At 42.0% G+C, this 25,001-nt stretch overlaps 1 protein-coding gene across 12 annotated transcripts in view; it reads left to right on the top strand.

The window, feature by feature from the left end:
- KIAA1217 (KIAA1217 ortholog) overlaps nt 1-14,626 on the top strand; it is a 534,607-nt gene extending 519,981 nt beyond the window's left edge. For 8 of the 12 annotated variants that reach the window (XM_075827545.1, XM_075827543.1, XM_075827546.1 and 5 more), the window contains 9 exons: nt 2,683-2,830; nt 3,355-3,826; nt 4,410-4,581; nt 5,020-5,150; nt 5,342-5,470; nt 6,016-6,135; nt 10,005-11,609; nt 11,970-12,095; nt 12,708-14,626. In XM_075827545.1, the coding sequence (XP_075683660.1) occupies nt 2,683-2,830; nt 3,355-3,826; nt 4,410-4,581; nt 5,020-5,150; nt 5,342-5,470; nt 6,016-6,135; nt 10,005-11,609; nt 11,970-12,095; nt 12,708-13,205 (3,401 nt within the window). In that variant the 3' untranslated portion in view covers nt 13,206-14,626. The remainder of the gene's footprint in view (nt 1-2,682; nt 2,831-3,354; nt 3,827-4,409; nt 4,582-5,019; nt 5,151-5,341; nt 5,471-6,015; nt 6,136-10,004; nt 11,610-11,969; nt 12,096-12,707) is intronic. The other 4 variants (XM_075827547.1, XM_075827544.1, XM_075827553.1 and 1 more) reach the window with 4 other exon arrangements.
- The last annotated feature ends 10,375 nt before the right edge of the window (nt 14,627-25,001 follow it).

Below are 25,001 nucleotides of genomic sequence, written 5' to 3'. Positions count from 1 at the left end.
CAATACGTCGTTTTCCCCCATTTGTGTAGTCAAAACATCAATCTTGCATTTACAATATAAAAGCAAACGTTTTATTTCTTGTGAATTTCAGTAGAACTGTCTTTAGCATGAGTAAAAGTTCTAGTAAAAATCTATGAAACAGCACCACCTAGTGGCCTCATTACTACAGAAAATATTACCGTGAATAAGAATAAAATCACACATACACCGTTTAGCTATAACATTAAAACCCTTAAAAGGTGAAGTGAATAACATTGATTATTTTGTTACAATGGTGCCTGCCATGGGGTATGACATACTAGATAGCAAGTGATCAGTCCGTTCATGAATTTGAAAATGGGAAAGTGTAAGGATCTGAGCAACTTTGACAAGGGCCAAATTGTGATGGCTAGACGACTGGGTCAGAGCATCTCCAAGAGGTAGAACAAAGGAGAAATGATCCAGCGCTGTGTCGGGATAAAAAGGATACGTGGATCCCACTTTTATTGGTGAAAGAAAATATATAAAATTCGGAAAGGAAACGCAGTCATGGGATGGTTTGTAATGCGGGCAGATGCCCGAGCCTACGCGTTTCAAGCACAAACCGTGCTCTTAATCATGGCAAGAAAAGTACTTACTGCGAAGTGTCTGGCCGAGACGCAGGATTTGGTGAGCTGGAGGTTTCCTTCTATTTTTACCTCTCCAAGAGGTCTTGTGGGGTATTCCCGGTATGCAGTGGTTCGTATCTACCAAAAGTGGTCCAAAGAAGGATAACCGGTCATCCAGTGAAAGAGTGATAGCGCCCAAGGCTCATTTATGCGCATGGGGAGCAAAGGCTAGCATGTCTTGTCCGATCCCACATAAGAGCTACTGTAGCTCAAATTCCTGTCAAAAGTTACTGCTGGCTATGATAGAAAGGTGTCAGAACACACAGTGCATCACAGTTTGCTTCATTTTGGGCAGCACAGCTGCAGACCGGTAAGGGTACCCATGCAGACCCCTGTCCACCAGCAAAAGCGCTTGCAATGGGCATGTGTGCATCATTACTATGATATGCCATGAGTAAGGACACAAGCGTTGTCCAAAACGCGTAGGCACAACTACCATTGCAACCACCCCTGTTTACTATGGAAATTTAAATTTTTTTGAATAAAATTGGAACCTTGAAAACTATCAGCGCTGGATCATAGTTTTTTCCTATCCTCTGCAATTGCTGCTGTGTGCCATCACGAGGATCGAGCGCAGTCTGGACTAAAGACGCATCATTGGTGAGCTGGAGAATTCCTTCCATCTTTTTGTTCATCATTACTAGACCATGGAGCAATGAAAGAAGGTGGCCTGGTCTGATAAATCACGTTCTCTTTTGTGGATGGGCGGGTACGTGTGCGTTGCTTACCTGGAGAGATGGCACTAGGATGCATTGTGGGAAGAAGACGGCAGAGCTGCTGGAGGCAGTGTGATGCTCCGCCAAATGTTCTGCTGTGAAACCTTCGGACCTGATATTAATTGATCGAGCATATCTGGGATGTGCTGGAAAAGCAAGTTCGATACATGAAGGCCCCACCTCACAACTTACAGGATCTTCTGGTGATGTCTTGGGGCCCCAATACAATAGGACACCTTCAGAGGTGTTGTGGAGTAAATGCCACGGGTCAGAGCTGTTTTGTTGGCACGAGTGGGACCTACACAATATAAGACAGGTGGTTTTTATGTGATGGCTGATCGGTGTATAGTGTTTTTTTATATATATATATATATATATATATATATATCTCAAACATATTCGCTAGTGAGTAAAGGAATGTAGAAACCGAACTGGAGTAGGATTGAACCAATTCGGAAAACCTAAACAGAGCAGTGTGGTCCTACAACCAGTAGCATTTGCAATCTGAGTGGTGTTCAACCAAGGTCCTAACATTTGGAAGGATTTCCCATGTAGATAGATCAACTTTTTGTAGGTTAAAGAGGCATTTACACGTGAAAACCCCTCTGAAAAAGTAGGGGGTCTATTAATTTCCTGGACTGGAAAGGGATTTCATGTAGGAGTGTGGAGCTAGCAGGAAGAAGGAGTGGAATGGTAGAGGTTCGGGAGGCAACACTTGGGATCAAAAGCTATAGTGTTGTCTGTAATGTCATATGAGAATTTCATGATCTGGGCCCAGAACGCTTGGAGCTTAAACCATCTCATTTCAATTCTTATGAAACTGATCTTCTTCCTTAGCATCCATGTAGATGAAGCACAGAACAACTAGAACTAGTCTCTTTAGCAGAAGAAGCCATCCGTGTCAGTACCTAGCTCAATCCATCATGATGTTATCGGCCATCACTCGTCATCACGGTACAAGCTTGATAGGTCAAAGTAGTTTTAGGAAATGTTACATAGAACCTGGGAAGAGCGATAACTCCAATCATTTGGTGAAACTAGGAATCTGGGTGGCATTATTCGTGTAGTGCAGAGCGAGTCATTCCATGATCTGTTATAGAGGAAGCATTACAAGCCATTGATGGAAAATATTAATCTTGCAATTTAATACTATGTGGAAATGGCAGTCAGATGTGATGACGTTTTAACTTTTTACTTTCTGAGTATTTTTGATACAATTTCCAAATCTCGGTTGGGTTTGTAAAGTTACTGCAGTGTTTATGGCCTCGTTTGTTGTAGCTGTTTGCTATGTGCACACATTTTAATATTTGTATTTCTAGGAGAATTTCCATACTTACAGAATAAAATGAGGGCTGTCTTACGTGTGGAGGTAGAAGCTGTTAGATTCCTAAAGGAAGAGCCTCATAAACTGGATAGCTTACTGAAGAGGATCCGAAGCATGACTGATGCCCTGTCTGCCTTAAGAAGGTGATTTCGATTGAACTAATGCATTTTTATTTTCAAGCCTTAATAAAAAAAAACCTGGCCTTGAAGTGTTAGACATTGTCTCATGTTATTTGACTTGGGTCTAATGTTAGGATGATCAATATCAGGCCATAGCCCAGAATGAATTAAAGGGATTGTGTTAAGGGGTTCATGACCATTACTGACCGGGGGCTCAGACCACTCTGTTGCCCTCGACAAAGTTATAAGATAACAAATATCAAGAACTTTGTATGAAGTAGATCTAATGACCAGTGGCGCTGTTGCATTGTTCTCTATGAAAAGTTGTGAAATTGTTAAAGTGGTGGAAATTGGTACTGCAAGGGACATACCTAACTTCAAATTATAAAACAATTCAATAATAAAGTATTTTTTACATTTGATAAAACACACTACTTTTCATAAATTATAAAACCATTTGATGAAAGTAGAAATGTGGAAAATGATATCACAGAAGTGTTGATTATTATAATTTTCATCTTTAAATTGAATTTATTTTCTTACTATAGACATGCTTCTGATGGATCATCTAAGACTGTTGACTACAATCAGAATAACCAATACACCATCACCGAAAAAGTGACCGAAACAGAAATGATCCAAAACAAAGAAGAAAAAAGTCAAGTCTACCTTCAGCAAACACAGACAGAACCAGGAAACACAACAGAAACCCAGACGACATCTGTGAAGTCAGAGGTGGTACCGTTGTCTGTTGGCGTTAAAGTTCACCACGTCCAAAGTTCACCCGTCCTCATGCAGCAGTCCCAACACTCCTCGGCCCTGGTTAACCACACCTTTAATTCCAATAACCAAAGCAGTCATTTATCAGAATCAGCAAATCACCAATCAACAAGCACATCCGCTACACCAGAGCAAACTCCAACTGCACAAACGACTCAACTTAATGGATCCTCTGCGCAAAGCTTGTTTATTGACGAAATTCAGTATGTAGGATACAGGAATCGAGCAGTGTCTATAGAGGTACATCAAATATTCCAGGACTTATTGTTTTTGGATAATGGAGTGTCTCAACAATGTTTTTAGGCTTTGTTATAGATCCTTAAAAAGTTAGTAGAAGTCAAAAAATTACCATAAAAAACCCTTCGTACTAGGCCCTTAAAGATATCTAATAACATTCAACTAGAGTGCATAATAATGTCCAATTAAAGGCCTACACTAAGTACCACTCAAGAGGTGGAAAATACCTAAACACAAATGTTAATAAATATTTCTTGCCCCGCTTCTTTTGTGAGCACTTTTAGGTATGTTAGTAGGACACATTTCCTCGTACCCCCGATTCCTTGAAAATGGGTGGTGGATAGGTCTTTTGACGTCTTAATTGGCAGCTGGTAACTTAGTGGGTCATATATTTCGTTCATACGTAATCATATCCTACTGCATGATCCAAGGGTCAAGCCACGGAATAATGCACACAGCAATGTTGTCTGGTTGCAGAGATTGGTTCCTGAAAACAATTTTTATTTCATGTAACCCGAATTCAAAAATATGTATTTTTTTTTCTAGTCCTTGTACAATAATGATGCGTCTCTAATTCTATTTCTAGGAAGCAGAAAGGAAATTTGAAGAAAAAAGACAGAATCTGGACCACTACAATGGGAAAGAATTTGAGAAGCTGCTGGAAGAAGCACAAGCCAATATTATGAAGGCAATCCCCAGTCTAGAAATGCCATCTCATACTTCAAAAATAGACAGCATAGAAAAGCTAGAGGTCAACGGTATGATCGAGCCCATAAAACAATGTTATTTACTTACTAGAATTATGGATTTACATGCTTGCTGTAACATTCCCACCATTTTGAAGATATGTTGGGTTCATAAAAGAAGCATCTCAATGGGGGTCAGTTTGTTTTTGGATAATTTTGTTATGTCACGAGTCTGAAATGTAGACTGATAATGTAAAGTTGAGAAAAAAAAACTGTATAAGCACTGAATAATCTGTGGGCCTTGGATGCCTCGTAAAAGGGAATTCACAATAACTATGATTCAATAGATGTTTAGAAAATACTTATATACGAAGCAGAGACCGTAGAGATCTGGCCAATGAACCCTTATATATGGACCATTTGGACCACACATCTCTGGTCAAGTAGCAGCATGAAGCCGGTAAAGACAAATGTTGGCTATGGTTATTTCTTACAAGTTTTTTTCTTTAGAAGGTGGTCAAGAAAGTGAACAAGAAAACGATAAGTTAACAAAGTCTCCGCCTCCGCCCCCTCCTCGCCGCATGTACCCTCTTGGAAGTGGTTTGAGCAGTACATGGTCAGCAGACTGGAAAGATAGCAAGGTGAATACAGTTTATGGTGTCACACTGTCCCCCACATACAAATCACGAGTTAAAAACGACTACATTATACAACTGTGACTAGAAAATGTTCTTCATGAAAATGAAATCCCTTCACAAGGCCTGGCCATCCAAATAGGTAACATTGGAATTCCGGCAACATCTTAATATATTTTTTTTCTCAATCAATGCAGGATTCAGAAGATGTCCCTCCACAACTACCACCAAAAACAATAAAGTCAGAAATAGAAAGTCCCATCAAGACTTCCCAAGTGAAAGATGAGGAGGAAGAGGAAGGAGAGCGGATCATGGCAGAACTTCAGGTAACTATCAAATTTTGTCTTCCATGTAGAACAGGACTTTTTACTTTAGGACTTTTTTGTGTTGTGCCTCATAGTGGCCTGGTTGTGACCTAGTTTTCCCAGAAGCAGATAGAATTATATTGTGGAAAATATTTCACAAAGCACATCTATTGGATTGTCCATAGTGATCTCCCTTCCCTTGCACCTCTCTATCCTCCTCTCGAAGGAAATTATAATCAGTGACCAATCAGAAGTCATTCACAGGTAACTTCCTGTTCCTCTGCCAGAGCTCCGTCCAATAGAAAGTGCTGCTCTCTGCTGCTTCCTGGTTCTGGTGCATGAGACAAAGAACAAAGGGGTTCTCTATGACTGAGCATGGCATTCAGTGTACAGTAACCCTGCTGCCCATTCATTTGCTTAGGTGCCACAGATTTCTGACTACAATCACCATAAATACATTGTATTACCCCGTCATGTTATAATTTAGGAGAATAGAAGGTATATATTTCAGTGTATGATCAGCTCAATTTTACATAAGATCCATTGTAACATTCTACATCTTGTAGGCTTTCCAGAAGTGTTCTATAGTGGAAATAAATTCAAAGGTGCAATATGAGCCCTCTAAAACAGAGGTTCAAGAGAGAGATTTCAGACCCTCAGGTTTATCTCTACCCAAGGAAAAGAAGGTAATTTCATTTGTAAGGCCTATCTATAATGTTCTTGGCCTATACCAACTAACCCCATGTTACTAAATAACACCACAGTCTACCAGCTGCTAGATTTCCCGTATGTATCTAACGGACTTACAAGATTTCTGAAACTTTTAACAAAACCATCCTTCTCCCCAGTGGATGCCTCTGTACCACACTGGCCTGTGTAGTAATAGTTTCTCAATTGCATAATATATGTTTATTGACTTAAGAATGTTTGTTTTTTTAACATAATTGAATGCCCTTTTCCCCGTTTCACACACAAGTTCAGGAAGCTGAGATAAGGGGAGCTGTTTGTTGGGGTCTCAAACTGAAGAGGTGCTTTAGCCATCCCTAAACCTGCCTGACACGGAGTGAGCCAGTTATTATCTTTCCTTCACTTACAAAATAAGAGTGTAATCTAGAGTGTTAAGGGCATTGTCCAGTTTAGAAAATTCTACTTTACTCTAACGGGAATTCTAAATTAATAGAGGGGGGTCCTGTGCTCAGGATACTTATCTCTTGGCCAGGATGGGGAGTGGTTAAAGAGCGTCTCTCGCTCTGGAGGACCTGTCCCGTCCTGCATTATACAGACAGCCCATTGACATGAATGGGCACTGCGCAATGCCTAATTTCTCCTGTGGTGGCGCTGCAGGGAAACTGAAGTAAAACAAAAAGCTTTTACCGCTCAGACGGCACATGATAATAAAAAATCCAATGTGTACTCAATCGGAATAATGAGTCCTGGTCTTTCTGCAAGCGATCAGTCCATGATCCAGTGTCGGTGCAGACTGTTGTTCTGGTCCCTGTAGTTCCACAGAGTTACTTCTGGTTCTTCCAACGTCGACAATCCTGGCAGCAACCTAAAGCTCTAACGTGGAAAAAAAGCGGGACATAGTGCAACACCCTTCGACACTGTGTAGTTCACACTTCTTTTATTCCATACAAGAAGAACATCGTATCAAAAGTACAAAAACTGATTAAAACAGTGATGCATAAGCGGCTCGCCAAACACTCTCGTCCCACTTTGGGTTTCGCCTTTCCGGCTTCCTCTGGGGCATCAGGGAAATTGAACACTTACTGCCAGATTTTATCATAGATTATAGCTGATCACTTGGGGTCCCAGCAGGGGGAAACTTTGTGATCTGTTTATTGTCAAGAGACCCGTCTAACAGGCAGTCTACAAACTTCTTTAATAAAAATCTATGTTTGACTCCTTGACACGGCTGAGCTGCTAATCAGGGAAAGAAAGTCACCGGCAGTGACCACAATGTGCCCACCACGTCACAGATGGACCCTTCAACAGCTATAGTAAGCAGTCCGTGAGAGGATCCTAGCAAACAACACCCCATTAGCTCTGCTTACCGAGCCATTGTAAATGTGAAATTATTTTTTAGGTTTTGAGTGGTAATTTTTGCTATTTCCTGAAAGTGATAACGGCCATGTTGTGGTTCTCTTAGTTCACTAGAAACCTGCAACATTATCAATCTACAGATCGCATTTGTATCATGTGACCAGGTCTTCGTGCAATAATTTGTACATTTTACATTTATAACATGGAAACTTTTTTGCTTGTGCAAGTTTATAAATGAAAGTGTTAATATTTACAGAAAATCCAAACTTTACACATTATTAGGGAGGGCTGATAGGAGGATTTGCACGTTTTACATTAGATGGGCTAGAACTTTCCCACAACTCAGGGGCGTTGTTCTGGCCTTAACCCTTTACTTACAACATTAGTTGTAACACTGAGCCACCATTATACCAGTTCTATCGTGGTAAATTTGCTGCAGAAATTTCTGCAACTGAATTTTTTTCCATACATATGAATGGGGACGCTTCTGCAGCATGTGCATGGATTTTTACAAACCCCATTCAAATGAATCGGATAGTGGCAGAAATTTCTGCAATAAATCTGCTACGTGTGACTATACCCTTAGGCTGGGTTCACACGAGCACATTACGTCCGTAATGGACGGACGTATTTCGGCCACAAGTCCCGGACCGAACACACTGCAGGGAGCCGGGCTCCTAGCATCATAGTTATGTACGACGCTAGGAGTCCCTGCCTCGCTGCCGGACAACTGTCCCGTACTGAAAACATGATTACAGTACGGGACAGTTGTCCTGCAGCGAGGCAGGGACTCCTAGTGTCGTACATAACTATGATGCTAGGAGCCCGGCTCCCTGCAGTGTGTTCGGTCCGGGACTTGTGGCCGAAATACGTTCTGTCCTTTACGGACCGAACGTGCACGTGTGAATCCAGCCTTATAGTCCATTTTTTTCCCAATGTAATTGTATTCTGAATAGTGCTGGCCTTGAATGGTGCAGGCCAAAACCAGAAGTGGATCTAGGAGGAACAGACCTAAGGGTGCAGTCACACGTATCAAATTTTTTTGCCGCGATTTCTGCCACTGAAAATCCGTTACATACGTCTGAATGGAACTTGCAGAAATCAATAAACGTGCTGTAGAAACATCCCCATTCAGATGAATGGAACGGTTTTCAGAGGCAGAAATTTCTGCACCAAAATTTGACGTGTGTGAATCCACCCGTAAGGGCAGCTCCTGTTCTGGCGCATTACAGCCATTCATATATTACTTGAATGGGCATTCATCATGTCCTTTTATAAAAATTTCTGGCTAGCCGCAGCTTCCTCTGACAATCTACTGTTTGCTGGGGGTGGTGGGTACTATTTGAAGTGGCGATCATCTGATCTCTAGCGAGTCTACGACTGGAAAAGGGATGTCTGATGAGACAACCCCTTTAACGTAGAATGCAATGCTGCAGAGTGTATGACACTATAAGGGCACATTCAGATGTGGCGGAATTGCTGTTGAATTCGGCTGTGGACAGTCCGCAGTGGAATTCTGCAGCAGCCGTTTTTTACATTTGTTTCTATACATTGTTAGGAAACGTAGTTCAGTCGTTACAGAAAATAACTGCGGAAATTAGGCTGCGGTGCAGAATTTCCCCTCTGCGGCAGCTCATTAGTTTGCGGAGAAGAAGCGGAATTTCACTGCGGATTTCAGCCTTTGCAATGCAAAAACTGAAATCTGTGGCAAGTCCGCTGTGATATCTGCAACGTCTGAATTACCTGTCAAATATGCAAATGTTGGTGCAGATTCGTTGCGTAATTGCCCCAAATCTGCACCAACATTTGCGGAAAAACTCTGCCACGTCTAAACGTGCCCTAAGAGCCCAGCTAAGGTGTTAAGGAATCATCCACATGACCATTTCCGTTTTGCGGACTGCAAAACACGGATCCTAGTGACTTCCGTGTGCTGTCTGTTTTTTTTGCGGACCCATATACTAGAATAGGTGAGATGGACCGCAAATACGGACAAGAATAGGAGCTGTTCTATAATTTGCGGAACGGACATACGGATCCGCAAAAAAAAAAAGAAATGGGTGTGTGCAGAAATGAATGGTTCAGTAGGCTATCCGCAGAAAAATGGATAGGACACTGAAGTAAACGAGTCGTGTGCATGAGCTACAAGTGTTTACTACAAGTGTTGGCTTTGGGCATATTCATTGCTATGTGTTTGGACTAACATGGGGCACAGTTGTCCCCTTTGCTGGTGCGCTTTGCGAATTATGACAACAATTTTTAACATTTTTGAGCTATTAATAATAAAGATGTTTGTGGATTTACCTCTACGTTATAACATGATTTGCCAGCGGTTATTATTGTTTTAAAAAGTTCTAATAATCTCTTTTAGGTATAATGTAAGTAAATATATTTAATCTCTGCAATAACCAACAAATCTAACTCTGACTTGACGTTGAATGATTATTTTATTCACCTTTATTGACAGAAAAATTCTATTTAACCATTTGATTTACCCTCTTAAATTTCCCCATAGGTGTCATGCAATATTTCAAAAGAAAGTGTAAGTCCTGAAAGCCCAAAATTTGTTGAAAGCACCGAGGACAAGTGGAAAATTCAATCCATACCAAGTTCTGCACCTGATTCTGCTCAGTTTAGGCAGGTGGAGAAGGTTGTTGTGAATGAACAGTCCACTTACAGTCTGTTCATAGACAGGGATGAGCCTAGCTCTACAGTCAGGGAAGAATCTGAAAAGGAAATTAAGAATAAAGAATTAGTAAAGACGTCCGTATATAGATATCACAACAAGGAAAATCTGAAACACTTGAGCTCTACAATTCCAGAAGTGGTTAATGGGGGAACAGATCCGAAAATCTCGAAGTCATGTTCCACATTTGTCAAGGTTTCTAACGTAGAAACCCAGGAAAGCTCAGTAGGTAGTTCTCCAACCCAAGAACAAGGAATGCCTTACTTAGATCTAGGCCAAACAGTTGTATTAAGACAAAAGAATTCCCGGAGGACTGTCAGCCAACAGTCCGAGGATCTTGGTTCCCCAGCTGTATCACCAACTGAACCAAGGTCTCCAGCAGATAACATTGCTTTTATGATCACAAACACTGAGGTGCAGGTCCTGTCAACAGGTGAAGTCCAAGATATTGTAAATCGGAAGGGTGGAGACGTACAAACGGTTAATGTTGATAGAGAAAATGTGAAAACAATTCCTTCCAGCAATGCAAATTACAATATACAAGATCCTGTTGTGTGCACAGACAAAAAGCCAGTCATTATCATTTTTGACGAACCAATGGATATAAGATCAGCTTATAAAAGGTTGTCAACAATATTCGAAGAATGCGACGACGATTTGGAAAAAATGATGTCAAAAGCAAGGATTGAAGAGGTGGAGGAAGAAGAAGAAGAAGATGATGATGATAAAGAACGTAGTGTCCCTTCAACCAAAGAAGAGAGGTTCGATGAGTCCAAAACGGTCAACAATTCAGATAATTTTTTGATGCAAAACAAATACAGATTTAATTATCCATCTTTAGCAGAAATGAAAGAGAATATGTTTCAGGATAATAATGGCTCCCAGGGATTACTCACAGAAGAACAAAAGTCAGACGCATCAGACTATCAGTATGGCCAGAGGCAAGACGCAAAGAAAAAGTTTAAGTTCAAATTCCCCAAAAAGCAGCTGGCTGCTCTGACCCAAGCCATCCGTACAGGGACAAAAACCGGGAAGAAGACCTTACAGGTTGTGGTATACGAGGAAGAAGAGGAACCTGATGGGACTGTAAAGCAACACAAAGAAGCAAAAAGGTTTGAAATTGAAAGATCGAAGAGCAGAGAAGACCATATGAAACCTGAAGCTCTCATCCTCGAAGAACCAGACTCTGTGTCAAGGACTGATGAAATAAGGCAAAATACTTATAGAACCTTAAACAGTCTTGAGCAGACCATCAAGCAGCTAGAAAGTACAATAAGTGAAATGACCCCAAGACCGGGATCTGATCTTATAGAATCGAGAGACGATAACAAAACATTAACAATAACTCCTGCGGTTGTCAAAGGATCTATGTTAGCGGATGATATAAAACCTGTTCTAGAGTCTCCATTATCCATAACTACTACAGCACGTAAGGTACCAGTCTTCCAAAAGACTTCCAAAGCCTAACGGTGTGCCAGTGACAAATTGGTGTCTAATCCCTTGATTGGTGTTCTTCTGGTGGTTGGCTTTCCCTATAGGTGCCTAACAAACTGCTGGTTTAATTACTTGGTGATGGGCAGATGAAGAACAAAAAACAACCTGCTTGATTGAAATGACCTGTGTTTTTTTATTTCTCCTATAATTTTTATGACTTTAACATCTGATGTTTTTACTGCATGACTAAAGGTTGATATGATGTTGGTCAAGCATCGAATGTGAACACTGGATGAAATCAGTTCTGTTGTTTGATTTGTTATTTTTCTGTCTCTCTTTTCCCGTTGGCTGTTCCTATAGGGATCAAATGGAGCGCCACAAACCAGCAGAATGCCAATACCAATGTCTTCTAAAACTAGACCAGGAAGCTTGGAAAAAACTAGCAAACAGCCAAAGCTACAGGAGCCACAGCGTCCATTCAGACAGGTAGTTTTACCGTAGAACAGCAATTTTGGAAGGACAAAAAGTTTTTAAAAAAACTTCAAGCCAAGTTACTGAATAAATGTAACCAAAACAAGGATGGCGTTACGTTCACTCTTGTTTTTGTTGAATATCTGGATCTGGTGGCATGAGAAATCCGGTAGTACTTTGTCTCACTCTTGCCATATCTCTGCATGCCTGCAATAAATCACCCACTGCTTTGTACCACTCCAAGATGTTCGGCTGAGATAAACGAAACCCGGCTTACTGTGGTAACACGCAACAGCCCTTCTGGGTCCAAAATCAGAGTGCACGTGTGTCGTCACCTATGTCGTCCAGTACTAACATGTATGTTCAACCGCATTCCATTAACTGCTTGCCATCTTGCCACCATTCTCCTCCCACAGCATGTAGAGCACTGCACTATCGCCCAGTCCGCGCCACATCCTCCACTTCTCAAGTTCTCTAAACCTTTCTGTGCTTTACGGTTTCTGCCAGGTCCAGTGAGAACATCAGCAGAATAAAATGTTTCTATTTGGGGGCTTTGTTCCGGCGCCAGTGTTGGTGTATTAATGTTAAACTTTTTGACAAACTGTCTCCTGCCATCTTTATTTGCAGGCTAACGGAGGTACTAAGAAAGCTGGTGGGGATATTAAGGCGGCTTCCCCTACTTTATCTGCTTCTAAGATTCCAGCTCTTTCTCCTAACACTGGAAAAAGCAGCTCTGTTTCTGTTCAGTGTAATGATACCTCTAACTCCCATAATCCCTCGGTGAAGTCCCATGTCCCAGTAACCAACGCTAACACTCAGCCCGGTCGTACCATTAACGCCTCCTCCCTTATCCGTCCTGTTCATAATGGCACGTCAAAGCTACAGAGCCCGATCTATTCAGGTAAAGGTCACCATCTCTCATTTTCACTGCAGAATGCAAACGGCAGACCATCTCCTCCTCCTACTTCTTCCTCCTCTGCTACTTCTCCCTCTACTTCTGTTTCTCCCACTTCACTGACTCAAGGTATGAAGAGCATCCGTACCATCCACACACCTAGCTTCACCAGCTACAAGTCACAGAACGGAAGCGTAACCAAGGTTGGCACTCCAAAGGACTCCTCCTAACTTGTGCAGACTCATCACTCTAGGTGTCTGCAGTGCAATTCCACCCACAGCGCCCTCTGCTGGCATGTTGTCATCATCGGTCTACATAACATACCAGTATAACCTTGTCGAGTTGCTGTTGTAATTATAGACCTATTCTTTTATTGGTCTCTGTTTCTATGTAAATTAGTGTGTGTGACTGTATATATTACTATACTGTATGTTTGCATGTGTGTGTATGTGTGTGTATATCTTAAAAAGGTTGATAAAAAAAACAAAGGTGTCCATTATGGAGGATGCAGATTATTTTGTATAGACTATTTTTCATTATGGGATTTGCAGGAGATGAATTCTAGCGTGAAGTTTTCGCTTTTATTTTACACTCATGCTGGCTTTGACTACAGATTTCTATTTTTGTCAACTATACATCACTGTTGCTTTTATTTTTTTGCCAAGATATTTTCATACGGGACATAGTGTATGTTTAAAGACTTGAGGTCTCCCTGTGTCGAGACCCAAGTAAAATATTCTTAAAGGGATTCTTTCATCAAAAATGAGTCTTATGTAAATGGAAGAGCAAAATCCTAAAATCAGGGAATATCAAATATTTTCTTAAGAGAATATTTACACAATATTCAGTATAAAATACAAGTGAATGGAACTTTTTCATTGACATGCCTGTATATAACATTTGTATAAACATCACAATCTGACGATCATCCAGAGATAAGCGGCGCTACATTGAAGCTGCTGATCTCATCCTGCAGAAGAGGTCTGTCACTGGTCACTTTTGCAGGAAGTTCCTTCCCCTGTGCCAATTACTGATTGACTGACATGTAGTGCCCATCTCGCTTTAAAAAAAGAAAAAAAAAAAAAGAGGTTCTCCAGCAGCTGCAGTGTTTATTATACAGTTTTATAAACATAATACACACCCCAGATGCCATATGAGGGCATTTCATATTATTCAATGGTGGACAGGAATCTCTCCTTTAATCTCCAAAAAAGAGGTCCTGCAGCAGCTGAGATATGCATTACAAGGAATATCGTACCGACCACTCTAAATTATGGGAAGATTAGAACTCACCTCGGAGTTCTGTTACTTTATATAGGGTTATGTATCTCCTTTGTGATCTCTATGCATTTTATGTTACATTTAATTTACATTTGGTTTATATATGAAAGCATTTTGCTTGATGTGTCCGTTCCAATTTGTACAAAGTTGTATGCCATAAAGTGAGATAACCTGACAGTGCTGCAAAATATGCAGAAAACAAAGAATATTTTATTATAATAATAAAGAAAAAGTTATGGAAAGTTCTGTTCTTATAATATAACTTCAGGCCTTTTGGGGGAAAAACAAAACCAAAAGCCCCACAAGAAATATGGTTAATGTTTTTGATGATCGACCCCCTTTAAGTAGCACCACTGTCATGTGGTTATATGTATAAGGCTGGGTTCACACGTGGCGGAATTTCACTTGAATTCCGCTGCGGACACTCCGCAGCGTTAATCCGCAGCGGAGCCGTTTCTCCATTGACTTCCACTTAAATTTAGAAGCGTTCGTTTAGACGATGCGTAAAATTCCGCTGCGGAGCATAGGCTGCGGAGCGGAATTTGGTGTCCGCAGCATGCTCTGTCTGTTGCGGACCAGTGGCGGACTGGTTGCGGACTCATGGCGGAATTTCTCCATTGACTTCAATGGAGATTCTAAATTCTGCAATGAAGTCCGCAGCTGTCATGCACATGTTATGTGTGCTGCGGATGCGTCTTGCTTTTTTAACTTGACATTTCTTCATTCTGGCTGGACCTATGTATTTCTAGGTCTACAGCCAGACTGAGGAAGTCAATGGGGCTCCCGGAATTACGGGAGCGTTGCTAGGAGACGTCAGTAAATAGTCACTGTCCAGGGTGCTGAAAGAGTTAAGCGATCGGCAGTAACTGTTTCTGCACCCTGGACAGTGACTACCGATCCCAATATACAGCAACCTGTAAAAAAATAGAAGTTCATACTTACCGAGAACTCCCTGCTTCTGTCTCCAGTCCGGCTTCCCAGGATGACGTTTCAGTCTAAGTGATGGCTGCAGCCAATCACAGGCTGCAGCGGTCACATGGACTGCCGCGTCATCCAGGGAGGTAGGGCTGGATGCCGAAAGAGGGACGCGTCACCAAGACAACGGCCGGTAAGTATGAAATTCGTTTACTTTCACTAGGGAAAGTGCTGTCCCTTCTCTCTATCCTGCACTGATAGAGAGAAGGGAAGCACTTTTACCGCAGTCCGCAGCAGCTAGTCCGCATCAATTTACTGCACATTTTGGGCAGATCCGCAGCCGTAATCCGCAACCCGGATTATGTGCGGCATTGATGCGGACAGTTGCGGAGGAAATCCGCCACGTGGGGGCATGCCCTAAACATGAAAGCTGTAGACTCTTGATTTGAAGAATGACATATTTATCCGTTTAGATTTCCCAGAATGCTACTGCCTACCATAGCCCTTAATCCGTTTTATTTTTTAATATTTTCCTGTAGTACATTTTACAGGTGTGTACATACTTTTTACTTCTACATTGACTTGCAGTTAGGCAATGTGTGCCAGTATAGGGCAACGAAACTGCAACCCCCAACATCCTGGCTCGCCACACAGAGGATAGTGGTTGCAGTGCCTGTCACGCATTGCCTAACTCCCATTGTTTATGCATGCTTTCAAACAGTGGCCACTTCGACAAAAAGAGTTTGCACAGATTTTGTAAATTTATTAATTTGTATAACTACTGTAACAAATATCTGTAAAAAGCAGATCGCTTTTCAGAAATAAAATAAAAGTGATGCATGCGGTTCTATATATGATTTGTGGTCTGTGTCCTGTTAAACACATATACACTATTTCTAACTGAATCCTCTCCCAGCCATGCCTTCTGAATCAATCAATCTCTCTCTCTCTCTCTCTCTCTCTCTCTTTCATCTATCTCGCTTTCATCTATCTCTCTCTCATCTATCTCTCTCTCATCTATCGCTCTCTCATCTATCGCTCTCTCATCTATCGCTCTCTCATCTATCTCTCTCATCTCTCTCTCATCTCTATCGCTCTCTCTCTCATCTCTATCGCTCTCTCTCTCATCTCTATCGCTCTCTCTCTCATCTCTATCGCTCTCTCTCTCATCTCTAGCGCTCTCTCTCTCATCTCTAGCGCTCTCTCTCTCATCTCTAGCGCTCTCTCTCTCATCTCTAGCGCGCTCTCTCATCTCTAGCGCTCTCTCTCATCTCTAGCGCTCTCTCTCATATCTATCGCTCTCTCTCATATCTATCGCTCTCATCTCTGTCTCTCTCTCTCTCATCTCTCTCTCTCTCTCATCTCTCTCTCTCATCTGTCTCTCTCTCATCTCTCTCTCATCTCTGTCTCTCTCTCTCCTCTCTCTCATCTCTGTCTCTCTCATCTCTGTCTCTCTCATCTGTTTCTCTCTCTCTCTCATCTGTTTCTGTTTCTCTCTCTCTCTCATCTCTGTCTCTCTCTCTCTCTCTCATCTCTGTCTCTCTCTCATCTCTGTCTCTCTCTCATCTCTGTCTCTCTCTCATCTCTGTCTCTCTCTCTCTCTCATCTCTCTCTCATCTCTGTCTCTCTCTCTCATCTGTTTCTCTCTCTCTCTCATCTCTGTCTCTCTCTCTCTCATCTGTTTCTCTCTCTCTCTCATCTGTTTCTCTCTCTCTCTCATCTGTTTCTCTCTCTCTCTCATCTGTTTCTCTCTCTCTCTCATCTGTTTCTCTCTCTCTCTCTCCTGTTTCTCTCTCTCTCTCTCATCTGTTTCTCTCTCTCTCTCTCATCTCTGTCTCTCTCTCTCTCATCTCTGTCTCTCTCTCTCATCTCTGTCTCTCTCTCATCTATCTATCTATCTATCTATCTATCTATCTATCTATCTAATCTATTTCTTCACCAGCACTTCTATTCAGTGAGAGCATTTATACACCATCAACACTTCTGGTTCTGGCTGTTGCGGTGTTCGTTTTTCTTTTTCATCCTGTGCTTGTGACGGGGGCAGTGATATATATATATATTTTTTTTCGGGTCTCCATGATGAAGGTTCGATGGGAATATATAAGCAATGATGGAATTGTAGCAATATTCAGCAAAAACCACAGGTTCTCATTTGCAAATGTAATATACCATAACTTTCTCACTACTGTAATATGGCTACATCTTAAGGACCACATTACGGCCGCGAAACCCAGACCACCTGCAGCTCTACTGAACTAAAATTTGATCACCATGAAAACCCTTTGGTGATCTAAGTTTGATTTAATTCACACAAGTGTATTTCACGTCTGTGATACGCACATGAAAATAACGCACGTCACACGCACCTCAATGGGGTCATTCAGACATTCCGTGTTTTTCAGGCAGCATGTGTCCACTGCGTGAAACTAACTGCATGTCCTACACTTGTGCGTTTTTTTGCACATCACGCACCCATTGAAGTCAATGGGTGCGTGAAAATCACAGACAGCACACGGGCACACATCCGTGTGCTGTGCGTGATTCACGCAACAGTTGCTGAAGAAATTATGAGATGGCATATCTATAAGACCAAGGCTCCAATAGCTGCACCGCTGGATAGAATTGGATGCATTGTCTCAGCAGACAGTATCACACATGATAGGCTCCGATACATGGCCCCAGCAGACAGTATTCCACATGATAGGCTTAGGGCCTCATTCAGACGAGTGTGATTCTCGTCCGTGTGTTGTGCGTTGACACAATGGGGCCATTCACACGTGTGAGTTTTCAGGCGTGTGTCCGTAATGTGAAACTCACTGCATGTTCTATATTGCTGTATTTCACGCACCTAGCCGCCCATTGAAGTCAATGGGTGCGTGAAAACCACGGACAGCAAACGGACGACATCCGTGTGCTGTCCGTATTTCACTCAACAATTAGGCCTCATGCACACGACCGTAAAAACTCCCGTTATTACGGGTCGTAATTACGACCCGTAATAACGGGCTCATAGACTTCTATTGGCGACGGGTGCCTTCCCGTTTTCTCACGGGAAGGTGCCCGTGCCGTTGAAAAAGATAGAACATGTCCTATTTCAGGCCGTAATAACGGCACGGACAGTCCATAGAAGTCTATGGAGCTCTCGTAATGACGGGTGGCTACATGTGTGCACCCGTCATTACGGCAGCGTTGCTAAGCGACGTCAGTAAATAGTCACTGTCCAGGGAGCTGAAAGAGTTAACTGATCGGCAGTAACTTTCAGCACCCTGGACAGTGACTACCGATCAGTATAAACCTGTAAAAAATAAAAATAAAAGACTTTCATACTTACCGACAACTTCCTGCTTCCTCCAGTCCGGTCTCCCGCCCGTTGCCTTGGTGACGCGTCCCTCTCGACATCCGGCCCGACGTCCTGGATGACGTTTCAGGCCATGTGACCGCTGCAGCCAATCACAGGTCAATCACAGGCTGCAGCGGTCACATGGACTGCCGCGTCATCCAGGGATGTCGGGCTGGATGTGAAGAGAGGGACGCGTCACCAAGACAACGGCCGGGTAAGTATGAATTTCTTTAACTTTTATTACAGAAAGGGCTGTCCCTTCTCTCTATCCTGCACTGATAGAGAGAAGGGGCTGCCGATTAGTGCAGTGCTATTTTTCCGCCAAAAACGTGCTCGTAAATACGGGTGGAATACGGGTGACACCGGACCCATATTTACGGGCACGGGTTCGTAAATACTGGTGCAAAACGGGTGGAATACGTGTGACACCGGACCCGTATTTACGGCAGTATTTACGGGTGGGAAAAAATACGGTCGTGTGCATGAGGCCTTACACTGGGGGAAAAAAAAAGTGCTTATGAGTGCGTGAAAAACACAAAGCTCACTGATGCAAAATGCAACGCATACAACCAGATTTACTCACGGTTTTTTTACACACAAATCTGTCACGGCCGTGTGAATTTAGCCTTAGATACAGGGCCCACTCTGTAAGTATCCTTGTACTAAACCTCAGGGGCAAATTTGGCATTTCTGGGGCCCCAAGCAAAGTTATGTCTCGTGGCTCCTGTATACAGTGTCTGACTGAGACACACACACACACACACACACACACGCACGCACACGCACACGCACACGCACACGCACACGCACACGCACACCCACACCCTAATTGTTTTGCTTTTTTTTATGTGTTACATAGTTTGTACGGTTGAAAAAAGACACACGTCCATTAAGTTCAACCAAGGGATGGGAAAGGGGAAGTAAAAAATTTCTACACATAGCAGTTAATATTTTTTTGTTCTAGGAAATTATCTAAGCCTTTTTTAAAGCCATCTACTGTCCCTGCTGTGACCAGCTCCTGCGGTCGGCTATTCCATAGATTCACTGTTCTCACAGTAAAGAAGGCTTGTCGCCTCTGCAGCTTGAACCTTTTTTTCTCCAGACGGAGGGAGTGCCCCCTTGTTTTTTGAGGGGGTTTTACATGGAACAGGATTTCACCATATTTTTTGTATGCGCCATTCATATATTTATATAAGTTAATCATGTCCCCCCTTAGTCGTCTTTTCTCAAGGCTAAATAGGTTTAGTTCTTTTAATCTTTCCTCATAACTTAGATTCTCCATGCCCCTTATTAGCTTCGTTGCTCTTCTTTGTATTTTTTCCAACTCCAGGGCATCCTTTCTATGAAATGGAGCCCAGAACTGGACTGCATATTCTAGATGAGGCCTCACTAATGCTTTGTAAAGTGGTAGTATTACCACCCTGTCCCGCGAGTCCATGCCTCTTTTGATACACGACAATATTTTGCTGGCCTTTGAAGCAGCTGATTGACACTGCATGCTGAAATTTAGTTTATGATTTACAAGTACACCCAGATCCTTCTCAACAATTGACTCCCCCAGTGTAGCTCCCCCTAGGACAAATGATGCATGCAGGTTGTTGGTACCCAGATGCATAACCTTACATTTATCTACATTAAACTTCATTTGCCAAGTGGACGCCCAAACACTTAGTTTGTTTAAATCTGCCTGCAATTCACAAACATCTTCCATAGTCTGAACTATATTACATAGCTTGGTGTCATCTGCAAAAATAGAAATAGTGCTATTAATCCCATCCTCTATATCATTAATAAATAAGTTGAATAATAGTGGTCCCAGCACTGAACCCTGGGGTACACCACTTATAACCGGGGACCATTCAGAGAAGGAATCATTGACCAAAACTCTCTGGATACGGTCCTTGAGCCAATTCTCAATCCAATTACAAACTATACTTTCTAAACCTATAGTCCTTAATTTACCCATTAGATGTCTATGAGGGACAGTGTCAAATGCCTTTGCAAAGTCCAAAAACACTATATCCACAGCGGCCCCTCTGTCTAGACTTCTGCTTACCTCTTCATAAAAACAAATCAGGTTGGTTTGACAGCTTCTGTCCTTTGTAAAACCATGCTGGCTGTCACTTATAATACTATTTATTGTCACATAATTCTGTATATAGTCCCTCAATAGCCCCTCAAACATTTTCCCCACAATTGATGTTAAAGAGGCTCTGTCACCAGATTTTGCAACCCCTATCTGCTATTGCAGCAGATCGGCGCTGCAATGTAGATTACAGTAACGTTTTTATTTTTAAAAAACGAGCATTTTTGGCCAAGTTATGACCATTTTCGTATTTATGCAAATGAGGCTTGCAAAAGTACAACTGGGCGTGTTGAAAAGTAAAAGTACAACTGGGCGTGTATTATGTGCGTACATCGGGGCGTGTTTACTACTTTTACTAGCTGGGCGTTGTGTATAGAAGTATCATCCACTTCTCTTCAGAACGCCCAGCTTCTGGCAGTGCAGATCTGTGACGTCACTCACTTCCTGCCCCAGGTCCTGCATCGTGTCGGACACATCGGCACCAGAGGCTACAGTTGATTCTGCAGCAGCATCGGCGTTTACAGGTAAGTCGATGTAGCTACTTACCTGCAAATGCTGATGCTGCTGCAGAATCAAGTGTAGCCTCTGGTGCCGACACGATGCAGGACCTGTGAGTGACGTCACAGTGCTGCACTGCCAGAAGCTGGGCGTTGTGAAGAGAAGTGGATGATACTTCTATACACAACGCCCAGCTAGTAAAAGTAGTAAACACGCCCCGATGTACGCACATAATACACGCCCAGTTGTACTTTTACTTTTCAACACGCCCAGTTGTACTTTTGCAAGCCTCATTTGCATAAATACGAAAATGGTCATAACTTGGCCAAAAATGCTAGTTTTTTAAAAATAAAAACGTTACTGTAATCTACATTGCAGCGCCTATCTGCTGCAATAGCAGATAGGGGCTGCAAAATCTGGTGACAGAGCCTCTTTAAGCTTACTGGTCTATAATTACCCGGCGAAGACCTAGTGCCCTTTTTGAAAATAGGCACCACATTTGCCCTGCGCCAGTCCCTTGGCACTATACCACTCATGAGAGACTCTCTAAATATTATGAAGAGGGGGACAGAAATAACTGAACTAAGCTCTTTAAGAACTCTAGGGTGTAACCCATCTGGTCCCGGGGCCTTGTGTACATTTATTTTATTTAATTTAGCTTGGACCATATCTACATTCATCCAATTCAGTATATCAACTGATATATTAACAGCACTGGCACCGGCTACATCAGCTGCTCCTTCTTCTGTTGTATATACAGAGCGGAAGAACCCATTTAGTAACTCTGCCTTCTCTTGATCCCCTGTGACCAACTCCCCATTACCATTATCTAGGGGTCCTACATGTTCAGACCTGGGCTTTTTTGCATTTATATGCTTGAAGAATTTTTTAGGATTTGTTTTACTATCCTTGGCCACCTGCCTTTCATTTTGTATTTTTGCTGATTTTATTAAATTTTTACAGATTTTATTAAGCTCTTTATATTTTACAAAGGCTACAGCTGTACCCTCAGATTTGTATTTTTTAAATGCCCTTTTTTTGTCGTGTATTGCCCCTTTCACAGAAGGTGTAAGCCATGTGGGGTTTAATTTTAGTCGTTTATACTTGTTACCTGTAGGAATACATTTTGCACTATAATAACTCAAAGTAGATTTGAAAATCTCCCATTTATCATTTGTCCCATTATTTGACATTAGTTCTTCCCAGTCTATATCCTGAATTGCAGCCCTCATCCTGGGGAAATTGGCTTTCTTAAAATTAAATGTTTTTGCCCTCCCAGCCTGCGTTTGTTTTTTACAGTATAGGTAGAATGTAACTATATTATGATCACTGTTACCGAGGTTTTCACGAACATTGACATTCCCAACAAGATCTGCATTATTAGAAATGACCAGATCCAACAGAGCTTCACCTCTAGTCGGGTCTTCCACAAACTGGCACATAAAATTTTCCTGCAACAGGTTGAGGAAATGTCTCCCCTTTGCAGTTGAAGCCGAACCATGACACCAATTAATATCCCGGAAATTAAAATCTCCCATTATCACAACAGTACCCGCCTGTGCAGCCCGCTCCATCTGTTTATATATCTGACCCTCCATCTCCTCCGTTATATTGGGGGGTCTATAGATTACACCAAAAGTAATTTTTTCAGTGTTTACTTCCCTTTGTAATTCCACCCACAAGGTTTCAACCTCCTCACAGTATTCACCCTCTAATGTCTCATTTACACTCACCTTCATATCGCTTCTCACATACAGACATACACCACCACCTTTCCTTTACAATTATTATTATTTTTTTTACAGGTTCTTTTTTGGACTATGTCAGATTCGAGGACTACTTCGATTACGACTTTTTTATTCTCAATAAAATGGTTAATGAGAGTTGTGTGTTTTTAATTTTTTATTTCAATAAATTATTTTTTCTATGTCCTTGTATTTTTTTTTAAACTTTATTACGACCACCTTAGTAATAGCTGCTGGCTGATTGGCAGAGTCCATTACTAAGGCGGGGCTTGGTGTTAGCTGGAGCAGAGGCCAACACTAACCCCCATTTTTACCCCAGTACCCACCGCCACCAGGGGTACTGGGGAGAGCTGGGTATGATCCTGTTCCCGACCATCTGTAGTGATGGTCGGCTGCAGGCTGGTATTATTAGGCTGGGAAAGGCCAAGAGCAGTGGTGGTGGTGGTGCTGCTAAATGAGGGGGGAGGGGGGGAACCACACGATGTTTATTCCATTTAAAAATTTTTTTTTTACATGGGGGGGCCCCCATTGTTGATAACCAGCCAGAAACAACATAGCAGCAGCAGGCTAGCATTACCAGGGTGGGAAGGGCCACTATTTCTGGCCTTTCCCTGCCTAATACCAGCCTGCAGTCACCCCAGTAACTCACTGCAGATGGTCAGGTACTGGATTGTACCCAGCTCTTCCCAATACCCCTGGTGGCGGTGGGTACCAGGGTAATAATGGGGGTTAATGCTAACACTAAGCCCCGCCTTAGTAACGGACGCTGTCAATCAGCCAGCGACCATTACTATGGCAGTTATAATGACGTTTTAAAGAAAATACAAAGACATAGAAAATATTTATTTTATTGAAATAAAAATCCCACACACTACCCTCATTAATAATTTTATTGAAAATAAAAAAAGCTGCCATCCATGTAGTCCTCGAATCCAACGTAGTCCAACGACCGACCCTGGTAAAAAAAACAAAAAAAAAAAACAACCCCCCTTAGTAACATGTGGTAGGCTTAGATACAGGGCCCATGTGTGATACGATCTGTTAGACCCTGTATCTAAGCCTACCACATGTTAGGCTTAGATACAGGGCCCCAGCAGACAGTAATCTTATCCAGTATAAGATTACTGTTTGCTGCGGTCCTGTATCTGAGCCTGCCTTGTGGTAAGCTTAGATACATTGTCCAACAGATCGTATCACACATGGGCCCTGTATCTAAGCCCAGGTGTGATGTGGTCTGTTGGACCCTGTATCTAAGCTTACTACAAGGCAGGCTTAGGTACAGGACCCCTGCAGGCAGTAATGATGTTACACTTACCCAGCTCTTCAGTGCAGCAGATGTCTCAAAACCATCCAGCGTTGTGATGTCATGCGTGGCGCACAGCGTCATGACGCAAGACGACGTCAGGACTTGCTCTGCACTCGGGAAGGAGGGTAAGTATTTGTGTCGTTACTATAGTAACAGGGGCCCGTGTATTTTATGACATAGGCCCCAGTTACTACAGTAAGTTTCCATAGACGCAGTGCGGGGTGGACAATAGCGACCACTGTAGCGGCAGTCGCCTGGGGCTTGGGCCCCGGAGGTCCGGTGCTAGTGCCCCTGCTATTGGAAATTTGGATGCTATCATTTTTGTTCTTTTTCCTATATTATTTTAAAGGGAATTTAAAAAAAATTGTTCCCCTTGGCCATTAGTTTAATCAAATAATTTATTTTTACTTGTGGTCAACTAAAAAAAAGTCGGTGATCAGCTTGTACATGGCACCCCATCCACAATTGTCACACAATTGTCATATACACATATTTTATCGGATAAATACCACTGTATAAAAACACTGTATAAAAAACTTTTGATAATCAGTTTTTATACAGTGGTATTTATCCGATAAAATATATGTGTATATGACAATTGTGTGACTTTTATATATATATATATAGTCACATATATGTGTATATAGATTTTACTTTGTTCCATTAGTATTTATATAATGATCAGATATGTCCCTTTTTATGAAAAGTAACTATATTTTTAACCATTACACAAACTCACATTTTTAATCGTTTTACTTATTTCAGATTGTTTTGTAATCATATGTATTAATTGATATGCAACTCTGTTTAACCTGTGTACCCGACCCGGTAGTTCTTGTCCTCACCTGACCTTTT

This window comes from Rhinoderma darwinii, chromosome 5 (genome assembly GCF_050947455.1).
Source record: "Rhinoderma darwinii isolate aRhiDar2 chromosome 5, aRhiDar2.hap1, whole genome shotgun sequence".
Classification (NCBI taxonomy): domain Eukaryota; kingdom Metazoa; phylum Chordata; class Amphibia; order Anura; family Rhinodermatidae; genus Rhinoderma; species Rhinoderma darwinii.
Note: the sequence above shows the minus strand (reverse complement) of the source record. Positions and strands in the feature narration are given on the sequence as shown.